The sequence below is a fragment of the Budorcas taxicolor genome, chromosome 23 (assembly GCF_023091745.1).
Source record: "Budorcas taxicolor isolate Tak-1 chromosome 23, Takin1.1, whole genome shotgun sequence".
Classification (NCBI taxonomy): domain Eukaryota; kingdom Metazoa; phylum Chordata; class Mammalia; order Artiodactyla; family Bovidae; genus Budorcas; species Budorcas taxicolor.
Genome location: NC_068932.1, coordinates 13791690 through 13809198, shown reverse-complemented (window position 1 = coordinate 13809198; position 17509 = coordinate 13791690). Strand labels below are relative to the sequence as shown.

Here is a 17509-nt window from a genome sequence, read left to right as displayed (position 1 = left end):
TTCAAATGAAGAATATACATTTCCACCCCATGACACCGATAAGGTGAGTAAAAAATTTCTGTGATTATCTGTGGCTTACTCAAGTGGCAGATCTCTGTGAGACATATAGTATAGTGAATAGCTTGAACCCATCATAGCTGAAATTCTTCAGGATAAAATACAAAGACCAAATCATGATACACACAGCTTAATCATGGTTTGACTTTTCCAACATCTAGCCAAGCTCTATCCTTGTAGAATGAAATGGGTATCTTATTATTAGTATACTTAGAAAAATTTATTCAGTTACCACACTAGACCTAAAAAAATGTATTTCATAGAACTGAAATACACCAGGACAGATTTACCCAGTGCCACTTTCCAAACTGAAATACTCAACTTCATTGCTGAGTGCCATACATTTGTCAACTCAGATATTGTATGTAGTTTTCAGTGAGAATTCTTGCAATAATTTTGGTATTCATCCATCAGAATATCTAAAACATCTATAAGAATCATCCTATACTTGCTGCTGAATCATCCTATACTTGGTTGTTGGAAATATTCAACAATCTATAGTTGAAAAGTGCGATTATCTGATTTAGCAGAACTAATAAGACAAGAAACTGTAGCTTTGACTTCAGTGAGCCAGGTATCAATGTGGTGAAAGATTGCAGCAGTAATTGCTTTTCATGATGTTTAAAAGACCCATCAATGAGATCCACAAATGCTAAATGTCCAAAAAAAAAGGTACTTTCTCTACTACACTATTTTTCTTTCATAGAAAACTATCACTTCTTCCTATGCATTATGTTAGAGAAATATAGACAACTACGGAAATTTTGATTGCCCTTATTATTAATCTTCTCACATTAGAAAAGCACTTCATCATCTGCATTTATGTAGCTTTATTTAAAAAAAAAAAGGTCTGATTTCAATATGTATAGCACCTAGAAAAAAATAACATATCTAATAATTTCCAATTTCTCCTTCAAACATTCCTCCACAAAGTCATTTTTCCCTTTGGACCTTCCGAAAAACCAAACTGCTTTCAAACACTTCTTGATTGTAGTCAAGGATGATATTAAAAATGTTTAATAACATTTTTATTAACGGCATGGCATAACCACCAGAGAATGATACCAGTTCATAATCACATGGCTGTATTGAAACATGCTAACTAAATATCAGTGTTAGTTACAGCTTCCTTTAAACATTCTGCTACACTTATTTCAACTCTAGCCTCATTCTCAAAGACTATAGGTTATTTCTTGCCAGCCAATTCACAGAGAAAGGAAAGTAGTTTTCACGAAAGACAGCCATATAAATTGGATTCCAAAGATTAATTTAACACTGCATTTTATTAAATATTTAATGTCCTTACTTTTATTCCTTAATACAGAAATTAAGAAGAATAAGTATTAGAACAACTATTGTTTTCTTTCTCCCACACCGTTGGTTTCTAGAGAATGAGGCTCCTTAGCTTTTATTATAGTTGTGTTACTTGATTTTATCTACATAATTAGATATCCAAGTTCTTTATCCGTCAACCAAAAGAAAACATTTAATACACAAATGGATAGATTTGGGAATATATTAAGGATAAGGTAAACTGTTAGCAAAACAAATAAATATCTGACATTTAGATGTAAAACAGAAATGGAATAGAGAAACTCACAAAAAAGCAAAGAGATGACTCAAAGACAAACCTAGGGTCTTAGAGTCACATACAATGTAAGAACATGGTATATATATATATCTGTGTTGGTTTCAGGGGCCTTCTTACCCAACTTTGGAAAAACTATTAAGTATTCAGCATTGCACTGAGGACACGCCACTCTGGCTGTACTGTTTCCTCTTTGTTTTTCATCCACCCAGCGCTGTAGACAAGCCTGGTGAACCCATTTCGTAGATCCTCTGCATCGGCATGGTCTCACCCATTCAGCTGTTCTATCATCTTCATCAGTGGCAAAACACACCCAGCAACTTCTGTAAATTAAGAGAGAAAACAATGATATTATCATTAACACTCCAGCCTTCTCTTCACTGCAGCTCCACTTAATGGGATGAGCCTCCTATGTTATATTATAGAACCTTTAATTCTATATTAAAAGACTGAGGGGGAAAATAACCAACACATTTCCAGTAGAGTAGCTTCTCCTTTTTTCTGTTTTTCCTTGTGTTCTGCAGTCTTGTGTTTTCTGAATTTTGTTTTTACATAACTTCCTCAATCTTTCTAGTAATTTTTCACCTTGTCTAATGAACCAGAATGCAAAGAGACAATCCTCAAGCTGCTTTTATAAGACCTAATAATTCTTGAGGAGTGGTAAGTACAGGAATATGTGAAATTCAGTGTATCTCCCATTTCAACAACATTAATCTCTTAACCTCTTGAACTTGGAGAACAAAAGTATTACACAAATGATTTCACATATGGTCTCATTCAATTTTCACCTGAGAGAGAGAAAAAATCCAGTCATTTCTCTTTCTGGTAAAGTATGACTATAAGAGAGAAAGATGATTAAATTTAAAAGCACAAAGGAAAGAACAGATGAAGACATCAGGATAAATTGTTTTTGGATAGTGAGATATTATAGGTATGAGTGGCTTTCCTTTTTTCTGGGAATTAAATTATATTTATTATATTTGAAACCTAGAAGTCTCAAGTCTGGGATGCCTATATTATAAAAAGAATCTTTACTGAGATGGTTAATTTTTAAACTTCTTCCTATTGTGCTCTGAAGGGTGCTTCATGAACTCTAATTTGTTCTTGTGGAATTAGGTTGCAATTCCTTATTTTTTCCTCCCTATTGACACAAGTTTTGACATCTATTTCCATTAGGGCAAATTTTACAATTAAACTCAATGACACCATTCACTCCCTTCTACTACCACTGCACAAGAGGAAAACAACTGCTAATTAAAGCTTGTCACCTACTGTGCACTTTTAATTAGATAAGTTGGCTTCTGTTACAATAACCAGCTTAACTATGCTTAGTGGGAAAGACTTATACAGTCAGGTACTGTAGATAAGTCTCCAGTCTTTGTAGATCAACGTGAATTTTAATCGCATGCACCAATTAAAACTTCTTAGAACAGGGGGAAAGAACTGAACTGAATACATGGTAACAATATCCAAAACTGTGTTTTCACTTAGCTTTCAAAATCGGTCAGATTTCCTATGGCCTACCTAGGTAAAACTGGAGGGGGGTAGCACTTGTTTAAGCATGCTTGCCCCTCTGACTCACCTCAGCCAAGCTGTCTGGGCCCTCGTGCTATCTTAAGGTTAAACAGAAATGTCTCCTCCTCACTTTATTTTTTTTAACTTTATTGTGGTAAAATATACATAACATAAAACTGAATACTTTAACCATTTTTAAGACTACAATTCAGTAGCACTAAGTCATTCACACTGCTGTCCAACCATCACTACTACCTGTGATTTGACTGGGTTTAAACCAGTTTTTTTCATAAAAATTCAGTTGACAAGTATAGAGCAAATATCCCAGTTATTTGTGGTATTTGTATATATATATTGGAGAAGGCAATGGCACCCTACTCTAGTACTCTTGCCTGGAAAATCCCATGGACAGAGGAGCCTGGTAGGCTGCAGTCCATGGGGTCGCTGAGGGTTGGACACGACTGAGCGACTTCACATTCATTTTTCACTTTTATGCACTGGAGAAGGAAATGGCAACCCACTCCAGTGTTCTTGCCTGGAGAATCCCAGGGACGGGGGAGCCTGGTGGGCTGCCGTCTATGGGGTCGCACAGAGTCAGACATGACTGACGTTACTTAGCAGCAGCAGTATATATATTTCCCCATAACCAAGGTAATTTTGTAAATATATTTGTATATCGCTGACAGAATGAAATGTATTATTTTGGTAACAAAATATAGGCAGAAATATCTAGAAAGTAGACTTCTAGGTTCTTGTAAGTTTTTCATATCAACAATGGAACATATATGTAGCTAAATTAAACTGAATCTTAAATTAGGCCAATCTCCAGTCATCAGGAAAAAACAAAATGTAGAAGTATTAATTAGGTTGAACCAAATGAAACTGCCTATATTTATGTGTTTAACTTTTATTTAAATGGCAGTTTCATATATCAATCTAATGGGAATATTTGTATAGCTATAATCCCTACAAATTCTGGATAAGAATAAGCCTATTTCTGCACCACCACCACCCCTCAATTAATATGAAAAATTTCGAACTTTATTCCTAACACCCAGATTCTATCATTTTGCTACATATTCTTTCACCAATCTTATTTTTTGATGCATTTCAAAATTTCACACATTAGTGCACTTCACCCCTAAACACATTTACAGTTTTACTTTTTAGAAGGTACTCAGGTCAGAGGCACTTCTGGATTTTTTTCTAATTTTACGGCTATGGTAGATAAGATAGTTGAACCATGATTTACAGTGAACTTATTAGGTACATTGTTTAATTCATAGTGATAGTATACAGCTTAAAAATTTGGATTTTTAAGGTAATGCTTGTTAGAGATTAACTGAAATTATTCTATAGAGCGGATACTTAAAAAAAGAACCCTTATTGATAACAATACGCCCAAAAGGTTTGCTGATTTTCAACATCTACTAACTTACCACATACATTTTCCACTTATTCTAATCACTTAACATTACATCTGATGATGGTCATCTGAGATCAAATAGTATTGCCCACAATATGTAAATTTCTAACACCACCAAATTAATGCATCTAAAAATTATAATTTAGATGCAAATAAGTATGAAATCAAGACTTGTAACTTAATAGTACAAAACAAGCAAGCAACTGAAAACTAAAGAAATTGTCAGTAACATACACTGTGCATTCACTGATTCCATGTAGTTTCACTGGTTCCATGAAGCTGCATAAACAAAATAAATGGAAGATTGTACCCATCTGGAAAACTCTGTAAATTAATTCAGGCTACATCTAGTAAATATAAGATATTTAAAGTTCTAGTGAAATTACCATAGCTATATCCTTCCCTATTTTAAGGAAGGATGGATCAATCTGGATAGATCAGAGAAGGCTTCAGGAAGGCCTGACAGTAGAAATTTGCAGGAGCAAGTGATTTTATCATAGGGATTCTCAAAACACAGTTCTCTGAGATGAGCAGTTCAGAATCACTAGGAAACCTGCAAATTCTCTGGCTCTACTCCAGACCTAGTAAATAAGAAACTCAAGAGGAAAAGGGCCTAGAAATCTGTGACGTGATATTAAAAAAAGTTTGGGAACCACTAGTACAGAAAAATGGCAGGTTAAAAAAAAGCAAAGAGACTGCAGAAAGCAAACTGTGTGAAAGGGATAATTATTGGACTTACTTAAGGTAGAAATAATAGCTTCTGATGAGTACCTATTTTTAATATAAATAACAATACAGAAAATGTTAAGTTCTAAAGAGTTTATTAACTGATACACCACCTTAATAGGTTTATGAGTTTAACCTACATGATATGGAAAGAACATGAGTCTGTGAAATAAGGGCCAGGTATGTGGGAAATTAACTTAAAGAGTGTAAAAATGGTCACATGGGCAGACAGCCTATAAGACAGTTATTAGTCTTTAGGGCTGGAAATGAGGGGAGGGAACAATGTCTGTATAGAAATCTTTTCTTCCCTCATTAAAAAAAAAACTTACAATAGTCTGACCAGGAATATCACCTAAGAAGGTTTTATAATTATGCTTTCACTCTCTGCTTCCCCATACCCTACCCCCTCCTTGATGCAATCTATTTCAGCTATATATTCCCCAATTCCTTTCCTTCTTCCATTTAAGGAGAAAAGAGGTTGTTTGAAAATGATGGGTTTATAGTTTCTCAGCATCTTAGGAAAATAGAAATTTGTGGTTTAATGTACAGCATGATTTCTCTTTTTTAGGAGCAAAAAGTATCCCACACTTTTTAAGGAAAATCACTCTTCCCTCCAGCATCAGCCATGTGTGTGGTTTCTTTAGGCAGTTAGTCCCACATCCCCAGCTCCAGGAAGAGTAATCCTTAGATTGGTTTAAGGGGAGTATCCCACGTCCTAGATTAAAGTGATGAGTCTGGGCCCATAAAGCTGGTTTTATTAGAGTGCACTTCAGAATTTTTGCTGGGAAAGTTGGTACACAGACTTTCTTTTCCACTGGGCTTGAAGGCAGGAAAAATGAGGAGCTAAAGGAGAGTCTGAGGCTTTGCTGCCAGGAAAGCCACAACATGGAGCCTGAAGAACCCAGAGGAAGCTAAAAGATAGAAACTGATGACTTTGTCTGAGACATGGATCAAGCTGTGCTTAAAGCTAAATATACCCTTGCACTGTTCACTTACATAAACCCGTAGTTTTTCTCTTTTTTTTCCCCTGGTTTAACCTGTTTGGGGCAGACCTTTCAGGTGTAACCCAAACAATCTTGTTATAGAGTGTGAGAAATTGGAAATAAAGAGATAGCCCTGAACAATTATATGATGTGAACTCCTAAGCAGCTTTTATAATAACACACAGGTATTTCTGTCAATGGCTTTATTTCCTACTGACCAGACTTGAGCAGGAAGGACTTAAATAAATCTGATTTCCACTGCCAAGTACTCTGAGTCGTGCAAGTTTTTCTGTTTCTCACACAGAGCAAAAATACGCTCCTGATTCTGGTTATTAGATCAGGTCATTTCTTAGAAACAGCCAACAAAGATAAAACCAAACATTTTTAAGAAATTAAAAATTCTTACTGACAGCGCTATAATATTTCCACTGCAGGATCAATTTAACTATAATTCTACTTTAAGTTATATTTTAATGTTATAATTTATGGGATGGCAATTTTAATACCCTTAAAAGTAAGAACAACTGCTCTGAGGCACACCTCCTCTCCTCCCTACCCCCCTCCCCCATTATTATCTTAATAAATTTGAGCACTGGATTTTAATAATTAAAAAAAAAGAGAACAATTGGCTACTTGCGATTTCAAAAGACAAAGCCAAAAACTTTTCAAGTCCACACCCAAGGAGAGGTTGTAATTTCTGACAAAACTCTAATTAAGAGCTTCTCTTTGAGTCATTTCCTACCCTTGTTCTCTTCAATCCTCCATCTCTCAGAAAGCAGCTATCAGTGTGATGTACAAGCATCATCTGAGACCTTGCTAGAAACGCAGATTTTCAGGTCCCACCCAAGACCTGCAGAATCAGAAACTCTGATGGGACCCCACATTACATTAAAAAAAATTATTTATTTTAAATTTCTTCAAAAATCATTTTTCTTTTTTGATTTTGGTAGAACATATAAAATTTCCATCTTAATTACCTTTAAGTGCACAATTCAGTGGCATTAAACACATTTACAGGTTGTGCTACCATTACCACCACCCATCCCCATATAACTCTTTTCATCTGGTAAAACAAATTCTGTTCTTATCAAACTCCCCAAGCCCCTGACAGTTACCCTTATGTTTTCTGTCTTTATAACTTCGACTATTCTAAGAACCTCACACAAGTGGAATCATCCCGTATTCGTCTTTTTATATCTTCCATGTTCATCCACATTGTAGCAGCTAATCTGCAGATTATCTTTCCTTTTTGAGGCTGAATACTATTCTACTGTATGTCTACATACCACATTTGCTTATCTCAGTCATAGATAGTAGGGCTGCTCCCAGGTTTTAGTTATTATGAATAACGCTGTTATGAACCTGGGTGTACAAGTATTTCTTTGTGATCCTGTTTTTAATTTTTTTGGATATATACCCAGAAAGTGAAATTGCTAAATCATATAGTATTTCTATTTTTAACTTTTTGAGGGGTCATCAATGTTGTATTTTAACAAACCCTTCATGTGATTGATTGTGAGACCTAAAGTTTGAGAACCTCTGCTTTGGTCATTCTTCCTTTTTCCATATTTCTTCCCTTTGTAAATTTTCTCAACTCACCATAATAGAAAAATGAAATCTGATTTTATATTCAATGTAAATGGTTTTTAATTTAAAAAGTAAACAAAATGCTTCAGATCTTTCTTTATTCTAAAGGAAAAAAGCTAGCTAAATTTGGGAAAAAGATTTTGTGAGTTCAGGATATTCTAACTGGTTAAAGAATTTGGGCTTTGGAGCCAGACTGTTTGAGTTAAAATTCCCTACTTACTGCTTATTTTAGGTTTAATGACAGTCTCTTTCAGGACTTCTTTAAGTCAGGGGGTTCTTAATCTGGGGTCCACAAAATATTTATGGGGTTAGTAAATTTGGATGGGGAAAAAAATAACATTTTAAAAATTTTCACTAATCACTGAATGATATTCAATTTTCTTTCAATTATGGATCTAAGTAAATCATGGTAATATCAGTAGTACAGCAATTAGAAATTAGAACAGTGACCAGTAATTTTCATATTATAGCTGTCCAGATCCCCAAATAACATTTAACCCATCACTAATCTGAAATTAATTATCAAGAGTCACCAATAATAGATCTTGCATTTGTGTTAAAGCTCCTATTACTACATCAGACTTTCAATATTTTGTCAGGTGTATTTCTACATAATTGGTTCATTTCTGACCTATTTTGTTTTATTCTTTCAAAACATTCTGAGAAGGAACTCATATGCATAACTAAACTTCCAAAGTAGTTCTCAGGATAAAAAAAGGTTTTATGTTAACATTCCCTATTGTAGAACCTCCCCTACTCTGTTGGTGGGAATTAAATTGGTGCAGCAACTATGGAAAACAGTATAGAGGGTCCTCAAAAAACTAAAAACAGAGTTGACCTATGATCCAGCAATCCCACTCCTGGGTATGTTTCCTGACAAAACCATAATTTAAAAAAGATACATGTACCCTTATGTTCATTGCAGCACTATTTACAATAGCCAAGACATGGAAATAACCTAAATGTCTACTGACAGATGAGTGGATAAAGATGTGATATGTGCACACATGTACATGGACACACACACACACATCAATAGAATAGTTTCTTACTGGCACATAAATTGACTAGTGTGGTTATCTAATGAATACTATTCAGCCATAAAAAATGAAATAATGCCATTTGCAGCAACATGGATGGACTGAGATTATCATACTAAGTAAGTCAGAAAGAGAAAGACAAATATCATAATAACACCACTTACATGTGGAATCTAAAATGACAAATGAATTTACCTATAAAATAAGTAGAAACAGACTCAGACATAGAGAACAGACTTGTGGTTGCCAAGGGGGAGGGATGCATTAGGAGTCTGGGACTAGCAGATGCAAACTGATATATATTCAGAATGGATAAACAATAAAGACCCTACTGTATAGTACAGGGAACTATGTTCAGTAATCTGTGCTAGGAAAAGGAGACTGTATGTAGGTGTGTGGCTCAGGCACTCTGCTGAACATCAGAAATTAACACAACATTGTAAATTAACTATACTTCAGTAAAGTAAATTAAAAAAAGATTCTCTATTGTAAAGGATTAAACAAGTGATTTTGAAACAGCTCAATTGCCTGGCATATATATAACCACCAAATGAACAGTAGCAATAATGGCACGGATAGACAAGAAAGATGCTATCAACTTTATAGCTATGCCTAGATTTTATGGATGCATTTTCTTACCTAAATTAGCTCATAAAGTAGTTCTGCCTGGCACCCTGGTATGCAGTGGGAAAAGTCCTGGATTCCTAACCATTCTTTAGTTTTTCAGTAGGCCAACACCATTGCGTAAGATATTCATTCAAAGCCACATTTCACTTTCTTCCATCCTTTTTTTTCCTTCCACTAGGTTTTGTAAATGCTGCTTGCTTGCTGATATCAGCAATTTACACTCACAATTTATAATACTTCCACACCTTTCTGCCAGCCAAGCTGAGGCTCATCGGTTTATAGATTAAAAGGAGGTCTAGGAATTATCACAACTGGTTCAGAGATCAAAGAACAAATCACTATTATACTATGAAGACATGAGAAAGAACTAAAGTAGACAACTCTAAAGTCTATTACTTATTCCTTAAAATAAATGTATGGCCTTACTGGTACTGGTAATATCACTGATCTATATGCATAACATGCCTCTCTTTATTTTAAAAAAGTTAAATCTATGTGGTTTTAAATTTAAATTCAAACATTTTCCAATTATAAGTCCTTCTTGATAGCAAAACTTATAAACAGTTTGAGGAATACATATCTAGTTTGTCTTAAATCTAAGTGTATTCAAGATTTCTCCGAGATTAACTTGAACGTACTAAGTATGTTCACTATTTGATGTCAGAAGAAATACATTTAAGGAACTTACAGTCTAGTCAAGGAACAAATATACGCATAGAAGAATCACATAAAAACAACCATACAGAGCATTAAGTGTCCAGCTAATGCAGAAATGTGATGATGACCATAAGAAACACAGGATGAAACAGCTGAGAGGGTTTCATGAAAAGGCAGAACTACAATTGAGATGACAATTAGGGAATGAAAAGAACAAGGGTATCTGAAGTAAGAAAGCAGCATAACCAAGCTTAGAGACAGAAATGAGCATATGGCCATGGACCATGAGAAAACCAATGTAATTGGAGCAGAAAAGTTTTAAAATAAAGCTAGATATTACAAACCAGTTGGGACAGGATGGATGACAAAGGTAATCTACTTCATAGGGTTCATATGTGACTAAACCAGTTTATATGCTTAAGTTAATTATTTAAAAAGTATATGGGGAAAAAAAGGGAGCAAACTTTACTTATCAATAGAATACTTTTTCACTGGCACATAAATTAACCAGTATGGTTATCTAATAAAACAGCTGACAGTAAAGTCTATCTTTGCAGATTTAGACTGCAGGTGTTTATCTTGGATTATCAGAAAGATCTGGAAACTCTGCCCTAGAGATTACTTTGATGAAAAATGGAGGGTAGCAGAACAGAAGAGTTCCAGAATACAGGAGTGAGAGGAATGAAACAGGCTTTAAATTGTTATTGTTGTTATTATATATGGTGTCTTACCGAATGTATTTGCATGACTGTTTTAAGGAAAGAGAACATGTCCTTAATTCAAAACATGTTTAGTGAACCATGCACTGGTTAATGCGAGGAAGGCCTAAATTTAACAATGGAAAAAAACTGCAAATTGCTTGCTTTGTCTCAGGATTTAAAGTATCACATCCTATGTATTCTTAAACAAAAACTATACCATCAAGACTAAAAACCTCTTTATATGTCTGTCCACCCAAGTGGAATAGAAGTTAAAAAGTATCTGAATTTATCAAAGAGTCACCACAATTATTAATACATTATGAAAGAGAGGAGGAGAAATATACCACAGTGAAAGCAATCATTTATTGAGCATATATTCATGCCATGCTCTTTATCTCGGATCTTCATAAAGTCTGCAAACATAATTATTTCCCCCCTTAAATAAGGAAACAAAAGCCCAGAAAGGTTAAACAGTCTGCCCAAGGCTTCATGGTTAAATAGAAAGGCATGAATGCAACCTAGGCCTCAACTCTAAAACATCAGATTTTTGTAAATTATATGCCATTAAAAAAAAAAATCAGCTTTTTTCACTGCACCATGCTGCCTTATGGATAGTGTATTCTGAGAAAATTTTCCATTTCTCATTTTTAAGGAAATTATGGTTAGTGCAAGTCATTATGTGTTTCATTTTTGCTAGGGTACCTTTAAGCAGCCATAAAGAGCTTTCACTAGAAATCTAAACCTCTTCCAGTGTACCCTAATGTGCCATATAAATGTTACCACCTCTCATCTTATAACTATGGCATATAAGGAACTGGGAGGCATGTATGTATATACGGTATGTAAACAACTGCTATGGGAGTCTGGAGAAGAGTGGGAAATATTTCTGGCTGAAATAGTCAGAAAAGCTTTATAAATGAGGCAGAAACTAAACTGGATCTTGAAGAGTGAGTAGAATTTTGAAAGACAAGATGCTGAAAAGAATACAGGATAGTGTGCATATCAAGCTGGCCTGGGCAAAAGATGTATACTCACATACTTAATTTTAAACAGAAGCAGAGCTTTAAGAAGGTAGCTAGTGCCAGCCATGTATTCTGTGTCTTAAACATAATAGAGAGCATAATAAATATGACTATGGAGGGTCTGACTGGAAAAGGTCAGTTTTCATTCTAATCCCAAAGAAAGGCAATGCCAAAGAATGCTCAAACTACCGCACAATTGCACTCATCTCACACACTAGTAAAGTAATGCTCAAAATTCTCCAAGCCAGGCTTCAGCAATACGTGAACCGTGAACTTCCAGATATTCAACCTGGTTTTAGAAATGGCAGAGGAACCAGAGATCAAATTGCCAATATCCACTGGATCATCGAAAAAGCAAGACAGTTCCAGAAAAACATCTATTTCTGCTTTATTGACTATGCCAAAGCCTTTGACTGTGTGGATCACAAGAAACTGTGGAAAGTTCTGAAAGAGATGGGAATACCAGACCACCTGACCTGCCTCTTGAGAAACCTATATGCAGGTCAGGAAGCAAGTTAGAACTGGACATGGAACAACAGACTGGTTCCAAATAGGAAAAGGAGTACGTCAAGGCTGTATATTGTCACCCTGTTTATTTAACTTATATGCAGAGTACATCATGAGAAACGCTGGGCTGGAAGAAGCACAAGCTGGAATCAAGATTGCCGGGAGAAATATCAATAACCTCAGATATGCAGATGACACCACCCTTATGGCAGAAAGTGAAGAGGAACTAAAGAGCCTCTTGATGAAAGTGAAAGAGGAGAGTGAAAAAGCTGACTTAAAGCTCAACATTCACAAAATGAAGATCATGGCATCCGGTCCCATCACTTCATGGGAAATAGATGGGGAAACAGTGGAAACAATGTCAAACTTTATTTTTGGGGGCTCCAAAATCACTGCAGATGGTGATTGCAGCCATGAAATTAAAAGACGCTTACTCCTTAGAAGAAAGGTTATGACCAACCTAGATAGCATATTGAAAAGCAGAGACATTACTTTGCCAACAAAGGTCCGTCTAGTCAAGGCTATGGTTTTTCCAGTGGTCATGCATGTATGGATGTGAGAGTTGGACTGTGAAGAAGGCTGAGTGCCGAAGAATTGATGCTTTTGAACTGTGGTGTTGGAGAAGACTCTTCAGAGTCCCTTGGACTGCAAGGAGATCCAACTAGTCCATTCTAAAGGAGAGTGATCCTGGGTGTTCTTTGGAAGCAATGATGCTAAAGCTGAAACTCCACTACTTTGGCCACCTCATGTGAAGAATTGACTCACTGGAAAAAGACTCTGATGCTGGGAGGGATTGGTGGCAGGAGGAAAAGGGCACGACAGAGGATGAGATGGCTGGATGGCATCACTGACTCGATGGACGTGAGTTTGAGTGAACTCCGGGAGTTGGTGATGGACAGGGAGGCCTGGCATGCTGCGATTCATGGGGTCACAGAGCGGACACGACTGAGTGACTGAACTGAACTGAACTGATCGAGGGTCTTGAAGGCCAAGTTAAAAAATTTTGAACTTAAGCTTAGTAAGCAATAAAAAAATACAGGTTTTGAACAAATGAGGTATTTTTAAAATGGTGCTTCAGCAAGATTATTCTAAGTAGTGATATGTCATAAATAGTGAAAAGACGGCGTGATTCAACAGTGTTGCCAATGTACATTCCCCTTCTCAAGAAATGGAACAGCTTCTGTTCTCAGTGAACTCCCACTTGAATGTGCATGGTGGTGGTGATAAAGGCTCTGAGACACGGGACTGATGCATTGAAAAAAAATTACAATTAAGAGCGATGTACTATAATGAGTTCTATTGAAAGAGATTCTTTGGAAATTTTGGAAGAAGTAACTCACTGCCCGAAGGAGATGTACAATGCTTCAAAGTGATATTTGAGCTGAATTCTAAAGATGGTTCAGAGTCAGCCAGGTGTCAAAAGGGAGGAAGGACTCTAAAGCAAAAAATAAGATGCACAGCAGGATATATTCAGAGGACAATGAAGTGCAGTACAGAAGAGTATGGTTAAAGTAGGTTAGGGCTGGATTGGATTAATAGAGCTAAGTCTCTTCACAAAGTCTTGAAAGTTGAGAATTTATCCTATTGGCAATGTAGAGACTGGCATGTCTTAAAGCATGGGAATGACATGATTATAATTGTGCTCTAGCCAATTCTGGTACCACTCTGTAAGTCAAACTGGAAGAGAAAAACTGGAGTCAGATGAAGAATCTATAGTATTTGATAAGCAGGTGGATTTAGAGGGGGGAAAAAAGCAAAAAAAAAGATGTAGGTTTTATGGCTGGTGGATTAGAAGAATGGGCCAGAAACTGGGAAGCCAAGATAAGTAAAAACCAGGGAAATGGAAGTTGTTTAGCTTTAGATACGTGAAGACACTAGTAATACCCTGTATACACAAATGGAACTGTCTACTGGGCATCTGGAGATCAGACACTAAAACGCGGGAAAGAGGCCAAGAATAAAAACAGACATTTGGGAGTCATTCAAAGGTGAAAGTGAGATGGTAAGTGATAAAAGTGTCTACTTTTCAAAGAATAAGGGCTGAGAATTGAACCATACCTAAGTGATTGAAGAGAGTAAGGATAAGGTGATATGTAAGAGGGGGAAAAAGACAGACAGACAAATAATGTAGTAGACTAGAACACAGTTTCAAGTTAGGGAGTGGAGGTCACCAGTTTCAGCTTCATTACATACATGTCAAGGACATGAGGACAAAGGAAAAAGTCATTGGGTTTACCGATTAAGAAATTATTAGTAGCATTTAATATACTTTTAGTAGAGCCACGGATAAGAAAGGTGGATGAAAGTCAAATTATATCAAGGTAATAAGAATCTAAATGTCACTAGAGTAGTTCAGTTCAGTTGCTCAGTCATGTCTGACTCTTTGCAACCCAATGGACTGCAGCATGCCAGACCTCCCTGTCCATCCTCAACTCCTGGAGTTTACTCAAACTCATGTCCACTGAGTCGGTGATGCCATCCAACCATCTCATCCGGTCGTCCCCTTTTCCTCCCACCTTCAATCTTTCCCAGCATCAGGGTCTTTTCAAAGGAGTCAGTTCCTTGCATCAGGTGGCCAAAGTATTGGAGTTTCAGCTTCAACATCAGTCCTTCCAATGAACATTCAGGACTGATCTCCTTTAGGCTGGACTGGTTGGATCTCCTTGCAGTCCAAGGGACTCTTAAGAGTCTTCTCCAACACCACAGTTCAAAAGCATCAGTTCTTCGGTGCTCAGCTTTCTTCACAGTCCAACTCTCACATCCATACATGACTAATGGAAAAACCATAGCCGTGACTTGACAGACCTTTGTTGACATAGCAATGTCTCTGCTTTTCAATATGCTGTCTAGGTTGGTCATAACTTTTCTTCCAAGGAGTAAGTGTCTTTTTATCTCATGGCTGCAGTCACCATTTGCAGTGATTTTGGAACCCAAAAAAATAAAGTCTCTCACTGTTTCCCCATCTATTTGCCATGAAGTGATGGGACCAGATGCCATGATCTTAGTTTTCTGAACGCTGAGCTTTAAGTCAACTTTTTCACTCTCCTCTTTCACTTTCATCAAGAGGCTCTTTAGTTCCTCTTCACTTTCTGCCATAAGGGTGGTGTCATCTGCATATCTGAGGTTATTGTTATTTCTCCCGGCAATCTTGATTCCAGCTTGTGCTTCTTCCAGCCCAGCGTTTCTCATGATGTACTCTGCACAGAAGTTAAATAAGCAGGGTAACAATATACAGCCTTGACGTACTCCTTTTCCTATCTGGAACGAGTCTGTTGTTCCATGTCCAGTTCTAATTGTTGCTTCCTGACCTGCATATAGGTTTCTCAAGAGGCAGGTCAGGTGGTCTGGTATTCCCATCTCTTTCAGAACTTTCCACAGTTTCTTGTGATCCACATAGTCAAAGGCTTTGGCATAGTCAATAAAGCAGAAATAGATGTTTTTCTGGAACTGTCTTGCTTTTTCGATGATCCATACTACGAGTATCCATACTCACAGTACAAGTAGTATGTTAATACAATAGATTATATATGTATACTCTTTAATTGCTGAATATCACAGAACTCAGCATTTTAAAAAGTAAACTGTAGACTGATATATTTAAATTTTAGAAACAAAAACAGAACTGTGAATTACATATAGTATATATAAAAGCATTACACAGAGACTGGAAGAACATAAACCCACTTATATGCTAGTGAACTGGGTATGGGAGAAGATATGGAACTGGGGGATAATGGCCAAAGGGGACTTTATCTGTAATGTTTCTGCTTTTTATATAGAGAGGGAAACAAATACAACTAATTGCTAATGGCTCTTAACTCCAGGTATTGTTCTGTAAATGTCAAAATGGGGTTGTAATATGATTGAGGAAAGATGCCAAAGAGAGTGACAAGCTGCTTTAGTGGAAGCTAGAGACGGTTTATAACTCAGAAGGTAATACAGCTCGGTCCTATGGGGACATCTACAACCTCTAAAGAGATGTCCATATGGTCGGTAACATCCTGTGAGATGGGGTGCTAACTCACTTGCTACTGCAGGAGGCCTCTGAGGAGCAGATTATTCTTCCATTGTTCTTCCCATCTGACTGTTCCGGGGAGAATGGCTCTGTTCCTTGCCTACTCACCATGTGCAATTAAGTGATGCAAAACAACCTCAACAAATTCCTAAGTGTTCAATATGAAAGGGGTACACAAAAGTCAAGTTTCCAGAAGCATCTCTCACCAGGCTTTAAACTTGAGGTCCATTCCTGCCGTTTGTTTATTCTTTGTATTCTCTATACATTTAACCCTCATTTTGAGAAGTAAAAGAGAAAATGAGAAAGTATAATGGTGACAGAGTAGACATAACAGACTTCTTAAACAAGTATGGCAATGAAGGGAAAGAATAGAAAATAAGATTCAGAGAGCCTGATGTAAAGGGTTTGAATTTATGAATGGTTATAATTTCAGGGCAATGATCTGTGATCCCCAATCATTCATGATATTAGAAAACTACCCCCTTTCCACCATTCTCAATTTAAAAGGTTCAAATGATAAATTTACATAAAAGAGCTGCTGTTTATAAAAATGAAAGGCAATCAAAATATGTATCTATATATACTCTTTCCAGCTGCAAATATGGCAAGAATAAAATTTATTAAGTAAACAATTGCTAAACTAGACTTATTCACAAAGGACAAGCAATTGAACTTCAGCTCTTAGTAAGCTGCTATTAATTAAAAAACCATGGAAGACTGAATGTATAAACTGAACATACCATCATATTTGTAAATATAATCTTTATTTTATTTGACATTTGTGGAACACAAACCTCACTAAAATTAAAGCTCCACATTTCTGCTTATGTTCACTACCACCATATACTGAGGGCTTAGAATGGTACTGGGCAAATGGATCAATATTTATCAAATCAGTTCAGTGAATACTAATTTAATAAACTATTAAAATATACCTAATCTTAACCCAGAAGTGAAACAATATGTTATATACATTTCCTTAATCTTCTCAAGGATAGAACTTGTACTGAAGAAATAAACATAAAGGCAAGTTTCTGAAGTAAATTCTGTAGCTCAAA

The 17509-nt window shown here is 36.2% G+C and overlaps 1 protein-coding gene across 1 annotated transcript in view; it reads right to left on the bottom strand.

Moving 5' to 3' along the window:
- The window catches only part of MARCHF5 (membrane associated ring-CH-type finger 5), a 54688-nt gene that overhangs the window by 33442 nt on the left and 3737 nt on the right, over positions 1–17509 (bottom strand). The window contains exon 3 of the mRNA XM_052661213.1: positions 1766–1968. Within this exon, the coding sequence (XP_052517173.1) occupies positions 1766–1968 (203 nt within the window). The remainder of the gene's footprint in view (positions 1–1765; positions 1969–17509) is intronic.